At 45.2% G+C, this 20298-nt stretch overlaps 2 protein-coding genes across 7 annotated transcripts in view; one reads left to right on the top strand and one right to left on the bottom strand.

Moving 5' to 3' along the window:
• The window catches only part of NOS3 (nitric oxide synthase 3), an 85264-nt gene extending 68622 nt beyond the window's left edge, over nt 1–16642 (bottom strand). For 4 of the 5 annotated variants that reach the window (XM_069959280.1, XM_069959282.1, XM_069959279.1 and 1 more), the window contains exon 1: nt 16521–16642. Coding sequence is in view for 1 of the 5 variants with exons in the window: in XM_069959279.1 (XP_069815380.1) it covers nt 16521–16560 (40 nt within the window). In the remaining 4 variants the exon portion in view is untranslated. Of the gene's footprint in view, nt 1–10648; nt 10735–16520 lie in introns of all 5 variants that reach the window. The other variant, XM_069959281.1, reaches the window with a different exon arrangement.
• A 57-nt stretch (nt 16643–16699) lies between these two features.
• The window catches only part of KCNH2 (potassium voltage-gated channel subfamily H member 2), a 168751-nt gene continuing 165152 nt past the window's right edge, over nt 16700–20298 (top strand). The window contains exons 1-2 of one of the 2 annotated variants that reach the window (XM_069959275.1): nt 16700–16764; nt 18941–19054. In XM_069959275.1, the coding sequence (XP_069815376.1) occupies nt 19006–19054 (49 nt within the window). In that variant the 5' untranslated portion in view covers nt 16700–16764; nt 18941–19005. Of the gene's footprint in view, nt 16765–18940; nt 19055–20298 lie in introns of those variants that run through there. The other variant, XM_069959274.1, reaches the window with a different exon arrangement.

The following is a 20298-nucleotide window of genomic DNA, read 5'->3' as shown; positions in this document are numbered from 1 at the left end:
AGATGGATCGAGATCTCTGTAGTGAAGCATGGTTAGTCAGATGGATCCAGATTCTCTGTGTAGAAACATGGCCAGCCAGATGGATCCAGATCTCTGTGGAGAAACATGGCCGGCCAGATGGATCCGGATCTTTGTGGAGAAACATGGCCGGCCTGATACATCCAGATCTCTTAGGAAAACTACCAATGGTAACAATACTGGTGTTAAAGCAAATTTTTTTCCAAAATGCTGTCTCATTGGTGAGAGCATCCATGATAGGATCAAAAATAAAAAATGATCCCTTTCCCTTTAAGACCCTATAGCAAAAATGCCTCCTGCCTGGCCCTTATAGCCCTCTCTACATCTATGTGGATACACAGACACAGGCGGAGGGTGTCACAAGCGACGGGACGTTCCAGAATTAATTCAGAGAATATGTTTTCTCCGCCGCAGGAGCAGTGTCATTAGCCGGGAATGGCCGTCATCCGTCAGCCGCATGCAGAGAGTGAAGTGTAACCGGCATCTGGCTGATGGGATAGAGGAGCCGAGAAGGGGGAGCGGAGGGGTGAAAATTATACAAACCTTCCCTAATGTCTGGTTTATGGACGAGGCAGATTCCAGCAGCTTCTACATCTGCCCGAGGCCCGGCGCCCCGGATGGGTACAAAGTGTTACTGCAGCGTCGTGACTGATCAGATTTATTATTCACCAGGGTCTGACTGTGATTACAGAAAGAAGTAACAGGACGGTGAGAACGTCTCCTAAGAAGAACTAATACATGTACCGTAAGCTGCATGCCTGTCCTCAGCCTATCCAAGAGGAGCTCCACCTTATAGGAAATCCCCATTACAGTGTTTCAAGGTTAAAATGTACATCAAAATTGGAGTCAGTGTGTACATACATTACATTAGGAGTCCAGGAAATCTGGGTGACATAAGTAACACAGTTGTATTGTCTTAGTCACAGAGCTAAGTCAGGTTTATATAGAGAGCAGTTGTGATGTGGCCCCCGGGGGCCCATTATCGAGTCATCTCAAGGATTCAGAGACATAACTTTTCCACAAGTGTCTGGGGTCATCCAGTTGTCATCGATACAGATCAGAGGGTCATAAAACAAAGTGTAATAGAAAACGCTGAGATTTCTGGGTGAGCCGGATGAGCAGTGACATGTAATTGAGTAGACAGCGGTGACAGCGCCTGACAGCCGAGTCCAAGATGTGCTGTGCGGTCAGGACTAAATATTAAATCCAGTAATACATGTCCTGGTCTATTACAGTCGGACAGCAGGGCAGGCTGAGCTCATCACATCTATTCCCTAACACAGGGTGAGTGTAGCTGACAGCCGCTGATCTTGGAAATCGTTTACGGGCTCTATCAGTCGTGCTTCCTTCTTCTGCCATCAGTCATTGGCCCTTCTGGGATCAGTCATTGGCCTTTTTTGCGATCAGTCATTGGCACATTCCCTAACACAAGGGGAGATGTGTAGCTGACAGTCGCTGATCTCAGGAACAGTTTACAGGCTTGAGCAGTCGTGCTGCCTTCTTCTGCGATCAGTCATCGGCCGCACATTCTCTAACACATGGGGAGATGTGTAGCTGACAGCCACTAATCTCAGCCAGATCAACAGCTATATGAGCAAACAACATGAGACAACAGGTGGCAAAAGGATTCTCTACTGTTAGAGCAGTAAGTGGAACAAGGGCTGGAAATGACCATTATATGAACATTACAATGAACATTATAAGAAGACCCCAAAAGGGGCTCCAGGTGACTCATATATACAACTTAAGGTGGTCCTTAAACTTATAAGGTCCTACTGAACATCCACACCCAATACCAAGACATAATCTGAAGATTATAGATGAGATACCATGTGATCAATGTCCCTGCTCCATCCACGGACCCCAGGTCCCTGTCGTCTGCCCAGGAAACCCCTTCAGGATCATTCATTCCCTAGGGAAGGGTCCTGGTACTGGAGAAAGCCGTCCTGCTCTTGTAATTACCCAAGACCACCCATCAATCAAACAGCCCCCATTACAGCCAAGCCCTGTGGATGATGGATTGGTTTCTATATCTGGAGACTCATTAAGGTTAGGTGTATAATAGTACAGCAGTGAGGGAGAAGTAAGACCACCATCCCCCCTCCTCTAAGCCCAACATGAGGTCATCAGCTCTGGAGGGGAAATCGGTAAGAATAGGACAGAGAGAAGGAAGAAGATATCTCACCATCTATAGGGCATCATCATCCAAGGCTACAGCCACATCTGTATATGATCGCTTTACTAGGCTTAATCATAATTGTACATAAAGCTATCTGCTACTGGCTGGTGCATGAAGCTCCTATCAAGACCTATGTGTCTCCATGGTGACTGACTATAAACAACATCCTTTGTAGTCTGGTCCTAAGGGCATTAGGCTTGAGGGTTATCCAAGAATCTGGAAGAAAAATCCTATACAAGAAGAGAACATGAAAGATAAAGTACTTTTTTTTTAAGTACATAGGTGGCAGTATTATAGTATATATATTCTTTTATATAGCAGCAGTGTTATAGTAGTTATATAAAAACCTAGAGAAAGAGGAGCTGCTGCACCTCACACCTATGACACTAATGCCTATTGGCTATATTTAAAAACCAACGCCAGGATGTTAGTATATAATTTGATTAAACCATATTGCCCCATGTACCACGTGCAGGTCCTCTGGTCCACATGAGTCCCTACATTAAGACAACACTGTGTCGGTCAGTGACCGCCAACCCCGCAAAGCAAGCGCCAAAAGGAGGGGGGGCTCAGAACAGCCCTGCAACCCCACTGTCACAGGACCAAACCCACTGGGCCCCCTACCCCCACACCCCGTAGCCGCCACCAGCTCGGAAGACGCCCACCAAGCGAAACAAGTATGAACAAGGTGGTACATGAGGCAATATGGTTTGATCAAATTATATACTAACTTCTGATGTTGGTTTTTAATGTAGCTGAACAAGATTTAGTATCAACCATGGGTGCGATGTGCAGCCATTTCTGTGTTCTCCAGGCTTGTGCATTTTATGTATTCTGTCCCTTTTTTGTGGTTTTGCACTCCTCCCAGTAAGATCCTATGTGGCCAATTAGTGGAAAGTGATGTCCATGGTAAGTACCTCTTTTTTCCCAGCCTAGCTGGAGCACATAAAGAAGGCTTTCAGATCTGTTCAAACTAGGTGTTGGCTGTTGACCATTGCCTCTGCTGGCCAGGCCTGCGACAGTGGGGTCGCTGGGCTGCTCCCCCCTGTGGGCGCTAGCTTTGTGGCAGTGGTGATCTTCACTAACACTGGTCATTCTGTGACCCGGCCGGGTTACAGAACGGCCAGTGTTTTACGTAGTGTGAACCCGGCCTTATAGTAGTTATATTCTTGTCTATAGGGGGCAGTATTATAGTAGTTATATTATATATATAGGAGCAGTATTATAGTAGTTATATTCCTGTATATAGGGGGCAGTATTATAGTAGTTATATTCCTGTATATAGGAGAAGTATTATAGTAGTTATATTCTTGTATATAGGAGCAGTATTATAGTAGTTATATTCCTGTATATAGGAGCAGTATTATAGTAGTTATATTCGTGTATATAGGAGGCAGTATTATAGTAGTTATATTCTTGTATATAGGAGGCAGTATTATAGTAGTTATATTCTTGTATGTAGGAGGCAGTATTATAGTAGTTATATTCCTGTATATAGGAGCCGTATTATAGTAGTTATATTCCTGTATATAGGGGCAGTATTATAGTAGTTATTGTATATAGGAGCAGTATTATAGTAGTTATATTCTTGTATATAGGAGCAGTATTATAGTAGTTATATTCCTGTATATAGGAGCAGTATTATAGTAGTTATATATCTGTATATATGAGCAGTATTATAGCTGTTATATTCTTGTATATAGGAGCAGTATTATAGTAGGTATATTCCTGTATATAGGGAGCAGTATTATAGTAGTTATATTCTTGTATATAGGAGCAGTATTATAGCAGTTATATTCTTGTATATAGGGGCAGTATTATAGTAGTTATATTCTTGTATATAGGGAGCAGTATTATAGCAGTTATATTCTTGTATATAGGGGCAGTATTATAGTAGTTATATTCTTGTATATAGGAGCAGTATTATAGCAGTTATATTCCTGTATATAGGATCAGTATTATAGCAGTTATATTCCTATATATAGGAGCAGTATTATAGTAGTTATATTCCTGTATATAGGATCAGTATTATAGTAGTTATATTCTTGTATATAGGAGCAGTATTATAGTAGTTATAGTCTTGTATATAGGGGGCAGTATTATAGTATTTATATTCCTGTATATGGGGCAGAATTATAGTAGTTATATTCCTGTACATAGGAGGCAGTATTATAGTAGTTATATTCCTGTATATAGGAGGCAGTATTATAGTAGCTATATTCCTGTATATAGGGGCAGTATTATAGTAGTTATATTCTTGTATATAGGAGGCAGTATTATAGTAGTTATATTCCTGTATATAGGAGACAGTATTATAGTAGTTATATTCCTGTATATAGGAGCAATATTATAGTAGTTATATTCTTGTATATAGGAGGCAGTATTATAGTAGTTATATTCCTGTATATAGGAGGCAGTATTATAGTAGTTATATTCCTGTATATAGGGAGCAGTATTATAGTAGTTATATTCTTGTATATAGGAGCAATATTATAGTAGTTATATTCTTGTATATAGGAGCAGTATTATAGTAGTTATATTCTTGTATATAGGAGGCAGTATTATAGTAGTTATATTCTTGTATATAGGAGGCAGTATTATAGTAGTTATATTCTTGTATATAGGAGCAGTATTATAGTAGTTATATTCTTGTATGTAGGAGCAGTATTATAGTAGTTATATTCCTGTATATAGGAGCAGTATTATAGTAGTTATATTCTTGTATATAGGAGGCAGTATTATAGTAGTTATATTCCTGTATATAGGAGACAGTATTATAGTAGTTATATTCCTGTATATAGGAGCAATATTATAGTAGTTATATTCTTGTATATAGGAGGCAGTATTATAGTAGTTATATTCCTGCATATAGGAGGCAGTATTATAGTAGTTATATTCCTGTATATAGGGAGCAGTATTATAGTAGTTATATTCTTGTATATAGGAGCAATATTATAGTAGTTATATTCTTGTATATAGGAGCAGTATTATAGTAGTTATATTCTTGTATATAGGAGGCAGTATTATAGTAGTTATATTCTTGTATATAGGAGGCAGTATTATAGTAGTTATATTCTTGTATATAGGAGCAGTATTATAGTAGTTATGCAAAACACGAACTGGAGAGAATGGAACCGCTGCACATCCCATCTATGGCTGATACTAATGCCGCTAGGCCTATATTAAAAATCAACACCAGAGTGTCTGTATATGAATTGATCAAGCCATATTGGCCCGTGTACCACCGCGCAGGTCCTCTGGTCCACACGGGTCCCTACGCTAACTCCACACCGTGTCGGTCAGCGACCGCCAACCCCGCGAAGTGTGCACGTGCAGGGAAGGGAGGCCATGGAACGGCCCTGCAACCCCCATGTCACAGGACCAGACCCAAAAAGCCCCACCAAAACCCAGCCAGCACCACCGGCGGGGAAGGCTGCCCCCAAACGACACAAGTATGGATATGGTATTACACTTACCATTGCTGCTCTCACAGAATGGGGAAGACATAGGGTCCAGACATGTGAGCACAGGCATCTCCTGCTAATTTTGGTCATGTGGGTCTTATAAAGGAGTGCTTGCTGTTCAGAGAGGGAGAATTGCAAAACACGAACTGGAGAGAATGGAACCGCTGCACATCCCATCTATGGCTGATACTAATGCCGCTAGGCCTATATTAAAAATCAACACCAGAGTGTCTGTATATGAATTGATCAAGCCATATTGCCATTTTTTAATATAGGCCTAGCGGCATTAGTATCAGCCATAGATGGGATGTGCAGCCGTTCCTTTTTCTCCAGTTTCCGTGTATTATAGTAGTTATATTCTTGTATATAGGAGCAGTATTATAGTAGTTATATTCCAGTATATAGGAGCAGCATTATAGTAGTTATGCGGTTCAGGGAAGAAACAGAGTGCTGCACCTCACACCTATGGCTGATACTAGTGCCGCTAGGCTAAATAAAAAACACATCAGAATTTTGTGTATGAATTGATCAAGCCATACTGCCCCATGTACCTCGTGCCGGTATCTGATACACATGGGTCCCTACACTAAGTCCACACCGTGCCAGTCAGTGGCCACCAACCCCGCAGGCGTGCACAGTCAGGGAACGGGGGCCATGGGACGGCCCTGCGACCCCCATGCCACAGGACCAGACCCAAAAACACCACACCAGAACCCGGCCAGCACCGCCGGCGGAGAAGGTCGCCCCCAAGCAGCACAAGTCTGGCTGAGGTATTGCGCTCACCATAGCTGCAGCAAACAGAATGGGAAAAAACAGGAGGGATTAAAACCATGTGCACTCAGGTGTCTCCTGCTAATTGCGGTCATGTGGGTCTCACCAGGAGGAGTGCAAAACACGGAGAAAAGAGAGAAACAAAATGCGGTTCAGGGAAGAAACAGAGTGCTGCACCTCACACCTATGGCTGATACTAGTGCCGCTAGGCTAAATAAAAAACACATCAGAATTTTGTGTATTTATAGTAGTTATATTCCTGCATATAGGAGCAGTATTATAGTAGTTATATATCTGTATATATGAGCAGTATTATAGCAGTTATATTCCTGTATATAGGAGCAGTATTATAGTAGTTATATTCCTGTATATAGGAGCAGTATTATAGTAGTTATATTCCTGTATATAGGAGCAGTATAATATTAGTTATATTCTTGTATATAGGAGCAGTATTATAGTAGTTATAGTCTTGTATATAGGAGCAGTATTATAGTAGTTATATTCCTGTATATAGGAGCAGTATTAAAGTATTTATATTCCTGTATATGGGGCAGAATTATAGTAGTTATATTCTTGTATATAGGAGCAGTATTATAGTAGTTGTCATAGTATTGTTGCACATAGGGTTAGTATTACAGTAAGCCTATAATAATATTGTTAGATTAGATATAGAGGGGAATATGGACTTATCGTTGGAGTTTCTATTAACCCCTTACTGACTATTTAATTCCCTGTTATTATTGCACATCTAGTGGGACATTACTAAAGTTGTAGTATATAGTGGGAGGTGGAGATGAGGTGGTAACCTTGCTTGGTCTTTTCTCATTTCCCCATAGTGAGTCAGAAGTGTCGGTGTAATGTGCCAGCATCAATCTCTTCCCCGGTAACTGCGCCCGTCTGGCAGATAATTCACTGGATGGTGGCGACTGAGATAATAAATTCCTTGCCCTAATATGGAGCCGTTGGATTGGGCGATGAGATTTATGGGCGCTGCTGGTGCACAGAGCCTGGCACTATCACACACTGCAGGTGAAGAGCCTCTCCATAGACATCTCACAGACATCCAGCTACACAATAAATCTGGTCGCCCTGTTACACTGTGACAACACCGCACCACATGCGTAGTCATCAGGGACACTGCAGGAATGTGCCCAAATATTCTAGATATTCTGTAATTATAATGTAACATGAATAACACTGACTGTATACTCGATGGTTATCTATTGTTCTCTGTTCGGTGGCCCAGATTGTCAGCTCTGCAGTCCAGTGTGAGTGTTGTGGCTGCAGATCTGTGCTGGATTCCCTGCACTGTCAGTGAGATACATGGCGCTCCTCACCCTGGGTTTTCAGGACCTTGGACAGAGACCAGACCTGGCAGCTATGAGATGTAGCATGCTGCAAGCTGGAGTGCCAAGGTGAAGTCTGTCAGGCCTGCCACCTGCCTGCCTGCTGTGCCAAACATCTGGTGCAGGCAGTCACCGAACATGGCTGTCCGCCAGGGCCACACTATCCTCTCCTGCCCTGGACTCATCCCTCCCATTATGAGTCCAGGAAAGGAAAGACCAGACACCGGGTGTAAAGAATTAACTCCAGGCACCCTACAATGAGTTTGAGTTTACTAGTAACCTGTTCACAACCCCAGGGATAGTTCCATGCTTTAATCTAGACTACTCAGGGTAGTTCCCTGCTTTCATCTGGACCACCAGGGATAGTTCCATGCTTCATTCTAGACTGCCAGGGAAAGCTCCAAGCTTCCATCTAGACCACCAGGGATGTTATCATGTCTTCACCACACACAGACCTTTAGGGATGGCTTCATGTTTCCATCTAGACCACCAGGGATAGCCCAAGCGTCCACTTAGGCAACCAAAGATAGCTCCATGCTTCTATCTACACCCACATGGATAGTTCCACGCTTCCATCTACACCGCCAGGGATAGCTTCATGCTTCCATCTAGACTCCAAGGGATAGCTTCATGCTTCCATCTACACCGCCAGGGATAGCTTCATGCTTCCATCTAGACCCCCAGGGATAACTTCATGCTTCCATTTAGACCCCCAGGGATAGCTTCATGCTTCCATCTAGACTCCCAGGGATAGCTTTGTGCTTCCATCTAGACTCCAAGGGATAGCTTCATGCTTCCATCTAGACTCCCAGGGATAGCTTCATGCTTCCATCTAGACCCCCAGGGATAGCTTCATGCTTCCATCTAGACCACATGGATAGTTCCACGCTTCCATCTAGACTCCCAGGGATAGCTTCATGCTTCCATCTAGACTCCCAGGGATAGCTTCATGCTTCCATCTAGACTCCCAGGGATAGCTTCATGCTTCCATCTAGACTCCCAGGGATAGCTTCATGCTTCCATCTAGACTCCCAGGGATAGCTTCATGCTTCCATCTAGACTCCCAGGGATAGCTTCATGCTTCCATCTAGACTCCCAGGGATAGCTTCATGCTTCCATCTAGACTCCCAGGGATAGCTTCATGCTTCCATCTAGACTCCCAGGGATAGCTTCATGCTTCCATCTAGACTCCCAGGGATAGCTTCATGCTTCCATCTAGACTCCCAGGGATAGCTTCATGCTTCCATCTAGACTCCCAGGGATAGCTTCATGCTTCCATCTAGACTCCCAGGGATAGCTTCATGCTTCAATCTAGACTCCCAGGGATAGCTTCATGCTTCAATCCAGACTCCCAGGGATAGCTTCATGCTTCCATCTAGACTCCCAGGGATAGCTTCATTCTTCCATCTAGACTCCCAGGGATAGCTTCATGCTTCCATCTTCGACTCCCAGGGATAGCTTCATGCTTCCATCTAGACTCCCAGGGATAGCTTCATGCTTCAATCTAGACCCCCAGGGATAGCTTCATGCTTCCATCTAGACCCCCAGGGATAGCTTCATGCTTCAATCTAGACCCCCAGGGATAGCTTCATGCTTCCATCTAGACCCCCAGGGATAGCTTCATGCTTCAATCCAGACTCCCAGGGATAGCTTCATGCTTCCATCTAGACTCCCAGGGATAGCTTCATGCTTCCATCTAGACTCCCAGGGATAGCTTCATGCTTCCATCTAGACCCCCAGGGATAGCTTCATGCTTCCATCAGACCTTGAGGGATAGATCCATGCTTCACGCGCCATCCTCAACACCAAGATTAACCTCTTAACAACGCCAACACACCTTTTTACAGGAGCCCTGGTGGTCACTGCATATAGTGCAAGCTCAGGTGTCAGCTGCAACGGGTGTCACCTGTATAATACAGCTGACAACTGTCTGCAATTATCAGGAGTGGACTTCAGTCCAATCACGGAAATTTAACCCTGTGCATGCTGCCCTCAGTGATATCAGCATGCACAGAGCGCCCTGACCAAAGCAAAAAACAGGGGGTGCTGATCGGTTGCTAGGGCTGCCACAGGGTTATACTTACAATCCGTGTCAGCTTGGACCTCTCGATGGTTTAATCTGCCTCAGGTAAACTTTTTCAGCAGAGCACCGATCTAGCTGATCAATTCTATGCAGAAGCACAGGGGTTGAAATGCATTATCCTGTAAAGTATCACAGACCACCAGGGAGGTTATCATGTCTTTACCATACCTAGACCACCAGGGATAGCTCCGTGCTTCATGCTCCATCCTCAACACCAAGGAAGGTTATCACTCACCCCTTCAGACAGATATAGTATAGATAATAGATAGATGACAGATAGATAGGAGACTCATAGCTATGAGTAAGGGCCCTATTACACGGGATGATTATCGTGTGAAAAACTGTTATATCGTTCGAATTTAAACGACAATCGTTCTGTGTAATTGCAGGCAACAATCTAAAAATCGTTTGCATGTTGTTGAACGTTGATTTAGATCTGAACCTAAAATTATCGTTAATCGTTCGCTGTAATTCCACATTCGTTCGCTCAAGTCCCGCATTAGTTCACTAATCGTTCAGTAAAATTGCACATTGTTCATTGTTTTGCTGGGATCAGACGGAATAAACGATCATAGTAACGATAATAGTAACGATCCTAACTAACGATTATTGTTCTGTGTAATATGGTGAACGATTTCAGGTTACCGATAAACAATCTCGTTTGCAATCGTTTATCGTTAGTCCTTAAAGGGGTTGTCCGGGATTTTTCAATAAACTAGCATTGCATTGACCTCTGTGAGTGTTGCATATTCTACATACACTTCTATTTTTTATTTAGAGCGCTTACTGTGTTCTCAGGCTCAGTCACATGACCACTCTGCCTGTGTTTTCTTTACTTCCTGTGATGTCACGTTCCCTTTCTGTTTCCTGTTCCTGCCAGTGAGGGAACAGTGAGTCATCAGGTGGGTGGGGTTATGCATATATTTCTTTAGCCACACCCCTAACATCTAACAAACATCTTAGGCCAGAAGACACTGCAGCAGTAAGGACAGCATGATAGACTACAATCTCTGTACAGCACTGCAGCATAGGTTGGAGCTATAAACAGTAAATAAAGGAACTATGGGGTGATTTATCAAAACTTGTGCAGAGGAACAGGGAAGCAGTTGCCCATAGCAACCAGTCAGATTCTAGGGTTCATTTTCCAAGGCCTTTTTAAAAATGAAAGACGCAATCTGATTGGTCGCTATGGGTAACTGCTCCCCTGCACAGGCTGTGATACCTCTCCCCCTATATTGTTACTATTGTAGTGTAAGGATGTACAGTGTGAGGGCAGTTCTGCTGCTATGTGTAATATAGAGAGGAGAGAGGAGACTTCACCTCATGGCAGTCACCATTCTATCTATTTCTTGCTAAGGTAACAGAATCCTGCCTCATTGAGACCCCGCCCACCTGTAGGATGGCTACTGCAGTGTATATGTAATCCAGGACTACAACTCCTATCATGTACATGTGTGCTGGTTTGTAGTCCTACAACAACAGATAAAAGTGTGAAAAAACTAGTTGATTTGATAACATAACTAATTGGCAGACACTGAGCCACCATGCTGGTCAACAGGCACTTGTAGTAATACAGACATTTCTCTGCCTATAGGTAGAGTGGGTGGAGCTAGATTCAGAGAAGATTGGGCGGAGCTACAGGCTTGCAGAGCTGTGATGTCACTGCTGACCCCTGTGACCTGGAAGTTCTTTATGTAAACAAACACAAATCCAAAAAGCACCAACAGAGGAGGAGGCCAAGGGCAACAGAGGAGAAGGAGGCCCGGGAACACAGAGAAGGAGGCCTGGGAACACAGAGGAGGAGGCCCGGGGACACAGAGGAGGAGGCCCAGGGACACAGAGAAGGAGGCCCAGGGACACAGAGGAGGAGGCCCAGGGACACAGAGGAGGAGGCCCAGGGACACAGAGGAGGAGGCCCAGGGACACAGAGGAGGAGGCCCAGGGACACAGAGGAGGAGGCCCAGGGACACAGAGGAGGAGGCCCAGGGACACAGAGGAGGAGGCCCAGGGACACAGAGGAGGAGGCCCAGGGACACAGAGGAGAAAAAAGGTCAGAGAAAACCACTAAGGGAAAGGGACAGATTACATATTATTCACATTTCCAATAAAAAAAAAATGTTGGACATTAAAAATCATTAAATCATTAAAAATTGCTCCATGTAATAGGACCTTAAGGTCGACAGACCAAAACGCGTCAGCTAAGCTGCCAAGTCTGTATTTTTTCCTAATAAAGCATTGGATATTTGGATAGATTCCAGGATTCGTGTGGCCGAGCTTGCATTGCCGTGCACTGGCCGTGGATCTTTGCAGGTGTGGGAAGCTGCGTAACTTTCCTGTTGCATTTCAGTCGGCTGAGGACTGGAGGTGGTCCCACTCCTGCTTGAAGGAAAAATCCCCTCAAGTGCAGTCATCTTTCCGACAGCCGGAGGTCCTAACATTGCAGCGGGGTCCCTACATCTGATCACAGATACATGAGCTGAGTGAAAATGACAAAGAGCATGAGCCGACCCCATCACCCCCATCCAGCTCCGCTATCTGTCAGCTCCAGTTACCCAGCACAACCCCCAGAAACAGATCCCATAGGTGGCGCCAGCAGAGCTGCTTACAGACCACTGAGGCTCTTATACAGGATCTGTCAGCTCTCATCTGACTGCAGCGTATAATGGACGGGGGAAGCTGGGGATATATACCTATTATCATATCATCCACTGCTGAAGCTACGCGACGGGTCCTATTCTGATTAATAGCAGGCAGCACAGTACTTGCTGCATCTCCACATCTGTAACTAACATGGACAACCCTTATAAATGTTCAAAAGGCCTGTGAGTCCTGCTCCCCTCCAAATCATAGAGAAAGCCTGGGAGTCCTGCTCCCCTCCAAATAACAGAAAAAGCCTGCGAGTCCTGCTCCCCTCCAAATAACAGAGAAAGCCTGTGAGTCCTGCTCCCCTCCAAATCACAAAGAAAGCCTGCAAGTCCTCCTCCCCTCCAAATCACAGAGAAAGCCTGCAAGTCCTCCTCCCCTCCAAATCACAGAGAAAGCCTGCGAGTCCTGCTCCCCTCCAAATAACAGAGAAAGCCTGCGAGTCCTGCTCCCCTCCAAATAACAGAGAAAGCCTGCGAGTCCTGCTCCCCTCCTTATCATAGAGAAAGCCTGTGAGCCCTGCTCCCCCTCCAAATCATAGAGAAAGCCTGTGAGCCCTGCTCCCCCTCCAAATCATAGAGAAAGCCTGTGAGCCCTGCTCCCCCTCCAAATCATAGAGAAAGCCTGTGAGCCCTGCTCCCCCTCCAAATCATAGAGAAAGCCTGTGAGCCCTGCTCCCCCTCCAAATCATAGAGAAAGCCTGTGAGCCCTGCTCCCCCTCCAAATCATAGAGAAAGCCTGCGAGTCCTGCTCCCCCTCCCACCCCAGCATCCAGAGAGGCTGCACTGACCCAGATAGGTAAGCATATAATAATGTGTAGTGACCCTTTAAGACAACTCCAAGGGCAGTACAGTGTTACATCATATATATATATATATATATATATATATATATACACAGTGGTACCTTGGATTACGAGCATAATTCGTTCCGGGACCGTGCTTGTAATCCAAATCCACTCTTATACCAAAGCAAATTTTCCCATAAGAAATCATTGAAATGTAGACAATTGGTTCCACACCCCAAAAATCATTTTATAATCATTATAGCAGCAGTGTGTATAGCTGAGTGTGAGTGCAAGCACATTATAGCAGCAGTGTGTATAGCTGAGTGTGAGTGCAAGCACATTATAGCAGCAGTGTGTATAGCTGAGTGTGAGTGCAAGCACATTATAGCAGGAATGGAGAGGATGGGAAACACAAGGACTGATAGAGACTGCAGGGAGCATGAAGGAATGAGCAGGGCAGATGTGGACACAGTATAGCAGCACTCTCTGTCCGGGGAGAGAGGGGTTAAAGCTATAAAGAGATTACCCCCACAGTCCTGTCCCCTGATGCAAGCCCCAGCCTGAAGTGGATCTGCTATAAATTGGAAGGTGAGAGAGACTTCCTGGGTCAGAGTACTGTGCTGCAGACCCCGCTATGCAGGCCATGCCCCTCCCCCACTCAGGCTCCCACCCAATACCAGGAGCTCTTAAACCAAAGCAATGCTCTTAAACCAAGTCACAATTTTGAAAAACTGTGAGCTCTTCTTGCAAAACACTCTTAAACCAAGTTACTCTTAAACCAAGGTACCACTGTATATGTATGTATATATGTATGTATGTATACCATATATAACTTCTATGTAATCTGTGACACTTCAGTGTATAAGGGGTTAACGTGGTGGGGAGTCCTCGGCTATGGTGCTGCTATCATGGAGGTTTCCTGCGGAAGCGTCGGCGTAATGCGAGCGTCTAAGCGTTCTGCCTCATTATGCAAATACAGATGGGCTGCTGGGCTGACAGATGCTGCAGGGAGCCGCATCTACAAACATTTACTAACACAGGCCCGGGGGGCACATACTTACCGAAAACTAATCATCACACTGCTGCAAAACACAATCCCCCTCCTCCCAGGGAAAGAACTCTCTGCCTATCTAATCTTGGGAAAGCTGGGTGGTAGACATCACAGGTAACATGACTGCTGTTCCACTGCTTTCCTGGGGACCCCAATATGGATAAAAATAGGAGTCTGGGAAAGCAGAGTGGTCACCTATATGTAGGAGAGACATTACAAAGCTTGTGACTTCACTTTCCTAGGTTCCTGAATGGCAGTCATACATCTCCTGGCTTCATACTTGTGAATTGGGAAGACTCACCTTTCAGAAGTCTAGAAAAGCAGAATAACACCCAATCATGCTGAGGTCCTGGCTCTTAAAGGGGTTGTCCATATTCCTATCACAAATCCAATTGACATTCAGGGGTCCAGGAAAGTAGGATTAGAACCAATTAGGCTGTCCCTACTGCTCCTGCAGCTGCTGTCACACAACTTTCCTGTAATCCTAAATGGCAGATGAGCCCCATGGAACCTGGACTATTCCCAGGATTGACACATAACCAGAGATAACATTCAGGGGTCTGGGAAAGTAGAGTGACCACCAATATGGCTGCCATTTAGGGGCCCTGCATGGTCTACACAACATGAACACAGGTATTACAGAGTCTGGGTAAAGAGAAACAGAAGCTCTCTCACAGTCCTGACTGTCATTTATACAATATGGCTGCCATCCCTGATCCCCCTGCTCTCTCACAGTCCTGACTGTCATTTATACAATATGGCTGCCATCCCTGATCCCCCTGCTCTCTCACAGTCCTGTCATTTATACAATATGGCTGCCATCCCTGATCCCCCTGCTCTCTCACAGTCCTGTCATTTATACAATATGGCTGTCATCCCTGATCCCCCTGCTCTCTCACAGTCCTGTCATTTATACAATATGGCTGCCATCCCTGATCCCCCAGATCTCTCACAGTCCTGTCATTTATACAATATGGCTGCCATCCCTGATCCCCCAGCCCTCTCACAGTCCTGACTGTCATTCATACAAAATGGCTGCCATCCCTGATCCCCCTGCTCTCTCAAAGTCCTGTCATTTATACAATATGGCCGCCATCCCTGATCCCCCAGCCCTCTCACAGTACTGTCTGTCATTTATACAATATGGCCGCCATCCCTGATCCCCCAGCTCTCTCACAGTCCTGACTGTCATTTATACAATATGGCTGCCATCCCTGATCCCCCAGCTCTCTCACAGTCCTGTCTGTCATTTATACAATATGGCCGCCATCCCTGATCCCCCTGCTCTCTCAAAGTCCTGTCATTTATACAATATGGCCGCCATCCCTGATCCCCCTGCTCTCTCACAGTCCTGTCTGTCATTTATACAATATGGCTGCCATCCCTGATCCCCCTGCTCTCTCAAAGTCCTGTCATTTATACAATATGGCCGCCATCCCTGATCCCCCAGCCCTCTCACAGTCCTGTCTGTCATTTATACAATATGGCCGCCATCCCTGATCCCCTAGCTCTCTCACAGTCCTGTCTGTCATTTATACAATATGGCCGCCATCCCTGATCCCCCAGCCCTCTCACAGTCCTGACTGTCATTTATACAATATGGCCGCCATCCCTGATCCCCCTGCTCTCTCACAGTCCTGTCATTTATACAATATGGCTGCCATCCCTGATCCCCCAGCTCTCTCACAGTCCAGTCATTTATACAATATGGCCGCCATCCCTGATCCCCTAGCTCTCTCACAGTCCTGTCATTTATACAATATGGCTGCCATCCCTGATCCCCCTGCTCTCTCAAAGTCCTGACATTTATACAATATGGCTGCCATCCCGGATCCCCCAGCTCTCTCACAGTCCTGTCATTTATACAATATGGCTGCCATCCCTGGTCCCCCTGCTCTCTCACAGTCCTGACTGTCATTTATACTCACTACTACATGACTAGTCAGCACTGGGGAAGGAGTGACAACCAATATGGCCGCCACCACCTCAGCCCACAGTCACCCAGCTTTCCTACAGTCCTGAATGGCATTTACAAACTACTACATCACTGGGCGGGTTGGCACTAGTAAGGCAGAGTGACAACCAATATGGCCGCCACCACCTCAGCCCACAGGCAGTCACCATGGATACAGCTGTAAAATAATCTTCTTTCCTCTATGAATCACTGTAATCACTCACCTCCATCATCCCCAGCTCCTGAGTACATACCGCCGGCCATTATAGATGAGCTCTGCCCTCACAGCGCCCCCTGGCGGCTCCTCCGCTTACACTGCACTCAATAACGCTCCCGATACGTCATCAGTTATGGGCGTGGTACTTGTTTCTACGTGAGGGCGGGGCTACGTACAGTGGGCGCAGGGGCTGCTGGGTAATGCGGACCGCGCGGGAGGAGCTTACAGTGAGGATCTCTGCCCTGTAGACTGTGAGTACTGAGCGCAGGGGAGGGGGAGGGGCTGCTGTGTGGTACTGGCTTAGATACACAGGTGCAGTGTCACTTCTCAAACATGACTTCCTGCTGAGTGTATCTAGGTGTATCACTGTCTGCAGATCTGTGTATCTAATCTCAGTATTACTAGTATGTTCTGTGATGTGTATCTAATTCTCTCATGTATGATATTGTCTATTGAGCTGCTGTATCTAACTCTGATCTGTGTGATACTGTGTATCTAAGCCTATACTGCATGATAATGTCTGCTGTGCTGTGTACCTAATCCTATAGGGTTTGATACTTCCCACTGAGCTGCTGTATCTAAGCATATATAGTGTAGGATTAGGTACACAGCTCAGAAAACAGTATGCACTTAGATTAATAGGCAGTATCACATAACATAGGCTTAGATACACAACTCTAGACCTAGATACATAGCTTAGTAGACATACTATCACATGTGCTAGGATTAGATACAGCAGCTCAGCCGCATAGTATAAAATATGGTAGATACATAGTTCAGCAGACAGTATCACATGGCATAAGCTTAGATATGTCAGCCTGGCAGGTGGTAACATATGATAGGCTTAGATACAGCAGGTGGTACCAGATGATAGGCTTAGATACAGCAGCTGGTAACATATAATAGGCTTAGATACAGCTGCCAGTAACATAACAGGCTTAGATACAGCAGGTGGTAATGTATGACAGGCTTAGATACAGCAGCTGGTAATATATGACAGGCTTAGATACAGCAGCTGGTAATGTATGACAGGCTTAGATACAGCAGGTGGTAATGTATGACAGGCTTAGATACAGCAGCTGGTAATGTATGACAGGCTTAGATACAGCAGCTGGTAATATATGACAGGCTTAGATGCAGCAGGTGGTAATGTATGACAGGCTTAGATACAGCAGCTGGTAATGTATGACAGGCTTAGATGCAGCAGGTGGTAATGTATGACAGGCTTAGATACAGCAGCTGGTAATGTATGACAGGCTTAGATGCAGCAGGTGGTAATGTATGACAGGCTTAGATACAGCAGGTGGTAATGTATGACAGGCTTAGATGCAGCAGGTGGTAATGTATGACAGGCTTAGATGCAGCAGGTGGTAATGTATGACAGGCTTAGATACAGCAGGTGGTAATGTATGACAGGCTTAGATACAGCAGGTGGTAATGTATGACAGGCTTAGATACAGCAGGTGGTAATGTATGACAGGCTTAGATACAGCAGGTGGTAATGTATAACAGGCTTAGATACAGCAGCTGGTAACATATAATAGGCTTAGATACAGCAGCCTGATCGGTGGTAACATATGATAGGCTTAGATACAGCTGACAGTAACATATAACAGGCTTAGATACAGCAGGTGGTAATGTATGACAGGCTTAGATACAGCAGGTGGTAATGTATGACAGGCTTAGATGCAGCAGTTGGTAAGATATGATAGGCTTAGATACAGCAGGTGGTAATGTATGATAGGCTTAGATACAGCAGCTGGTAACATATAAGTGGCTTAGATACAGTAGCCTGATAGGTGGTAACATATGATAGGCTTAGATACAGCAGGTGGTAACATGTAACAGGCTAATGCTGCATTTACACGGAAAGATTATCGTTCAAATTTTAGAAATAACGATGGCATTTGAGCGATAATCGTTCCGTGTAAACACAGCAAACGATCAAGTTACGAGAGAGAAATCGTTCATTTTGATCTTTCAACATGTTCTCAAATCGTCGTTCGCTAAAAATTCGCAGATCGCTTTGTGTAAACAGTCTTTCAAAGATTCACCCTATATAAAAGATGGGCTTAAACAATCTTAAAAACTATCGCAATAACGATTTTTCTTACGAATCTCTTAACGATTTTTCTCCATCTAAACGCTGATCGTTATAAAAACCAAATCATTGCTTCAAAATCGTTAATCGTTCGATTAGGCGAATTATCGTTCTGTGTAAAGCCAGCATTAGATACAGCAGGTGATAACATATAATTGGCTTAGATACAGCAGGTGGTAACATATGATGGGCTTAGATACAGCAGGTGGTAACATATGATAGGCTTAGATACAGCAGCTCAACAAAACACTGCTGTCTGTGGAGATTACATTACCTGTTGTATATATGATAGGCTGCAGATGTAATGGAATGTTCTCTGTATCCAGGTGTCCCTGTTACTGCACCTGACCCCCTGCAGGGGGCGACCTGGAGTCTTCAAAACTGCTGAGTAATGAAGGATTCCCTGGGCAGACATCACCCCTATCATCCCCACCTGACAGGTAACCGAGCATCACAGGGAAGAAAGGAGAGTCAGCAGAATAGTGAGCGCAGCTCTGGAGCATAATACAGTATGTAACTGAGGATCAGTAATGTATGTACACAGTGACCCCACCAGCAGTATAGTGAGTGCAGCTCTGGAGCATAATACAGTATGTAACTGAGGATCAGTAATGTATGTACACAGTGACCCCACCAGCAGAATAGTGAGTGCAGCTCTGGAGTATAATACTGGATGTAACTCAGGATCAGTAATGTAATGTATTGTACACAGTGACCCCACCAGCAGAATAGTGAGTGCAGCTCTGGAGTATAATACAGGATGTAACTCAGGATCAGTAATGTAATGTATGTACACAGTGACCCCACCAGCAGAATAGTGAGTGCAGCTCTGGAGTATAATACAGGATGTAACTCAGGATCAGTAATGTATGTACACAGTGACCCCACCAGCAGAATAGTGAGTGCAGCTCTGCAACATAATACAGGATGTAACACAGGATCAGTAATGTAATGTATGTACACAGTGACCCCACCAGCAGAATAGTGAGTGCAGCTCTAGAGTATAATACAGGATGTAACTCAGGATCAGTACAGGATAAGTAATGTAATGTATGTATACAGTGACTCCACCAGCAGAATAGTGAGCACAGCTCTGGAGTATAATACAGGATCAGTACAGTGTGGAGTATTTGCTGTTATTACACCCGGGGTGACCTCCTCTTTGCGTCTCTGCACATTCGGGGTCCCTCTTGGATCAGGATTAGTCAGGATCTTTAGGTATCAGTTTTTGGCTTATCCTTCTGTTAATCTTCTCATTAGCTGGACCCGTCCTTCACCTGGCACCCGGCGCCTCACACCTCAGTCATGTCTCCCATGTGGTCCTGTCTGGTACCTCACACCTCAGTCATGTCTCCCCTGCCTCGCGAGTCGCACCTTAGTCATGTCTCCCCTGTCGTCCTGTCTGGTACCTCACACCTCAGTCATGTCTCCCCTGTCGTCCTGTCTGGTACCTCACACCTCAGTCATGTCTCCCCTGCCTCACACCTTAGTCATGTCTCCCCTGTCGTCCTGTCTGGTACCTCACACCTCAGTCATGTCTCCCCTGCCTCACACCTCAGTCATGTCTCCCATGTGGTCCTGTCTGGTACCTCACACCTCAGTCATGTCTCCCCTGCCTCACACCTTAGTCATGTCTCCCCTGTCGTCCTGTCTGGTACCTCACACCTTAGTCATGTCTCCCCTG

The sequence above is a fragment of the Dendropsophus ebraccatus genome, chromosome 2 (assembly GCF_027789765.1).
Source record: "Dendropsophus ebraccatus isolate aDenEbr1 chromosome 2, aDenEbr1.pat, whole genome shotgun sequence".
In the NCBI taxonomy this organism is placed as follows: domain Eukaryota; kingdom Metazoa; phylum Chordata; class Amphibia; order Anura; family Hylidae; genus Dendropsophus; species Dendropsophus ebraccatus.
Note: the sequence above shows the minus strand (reverse complement) of the source record. Positions and strands in the feature narration are given on the sequence as shown.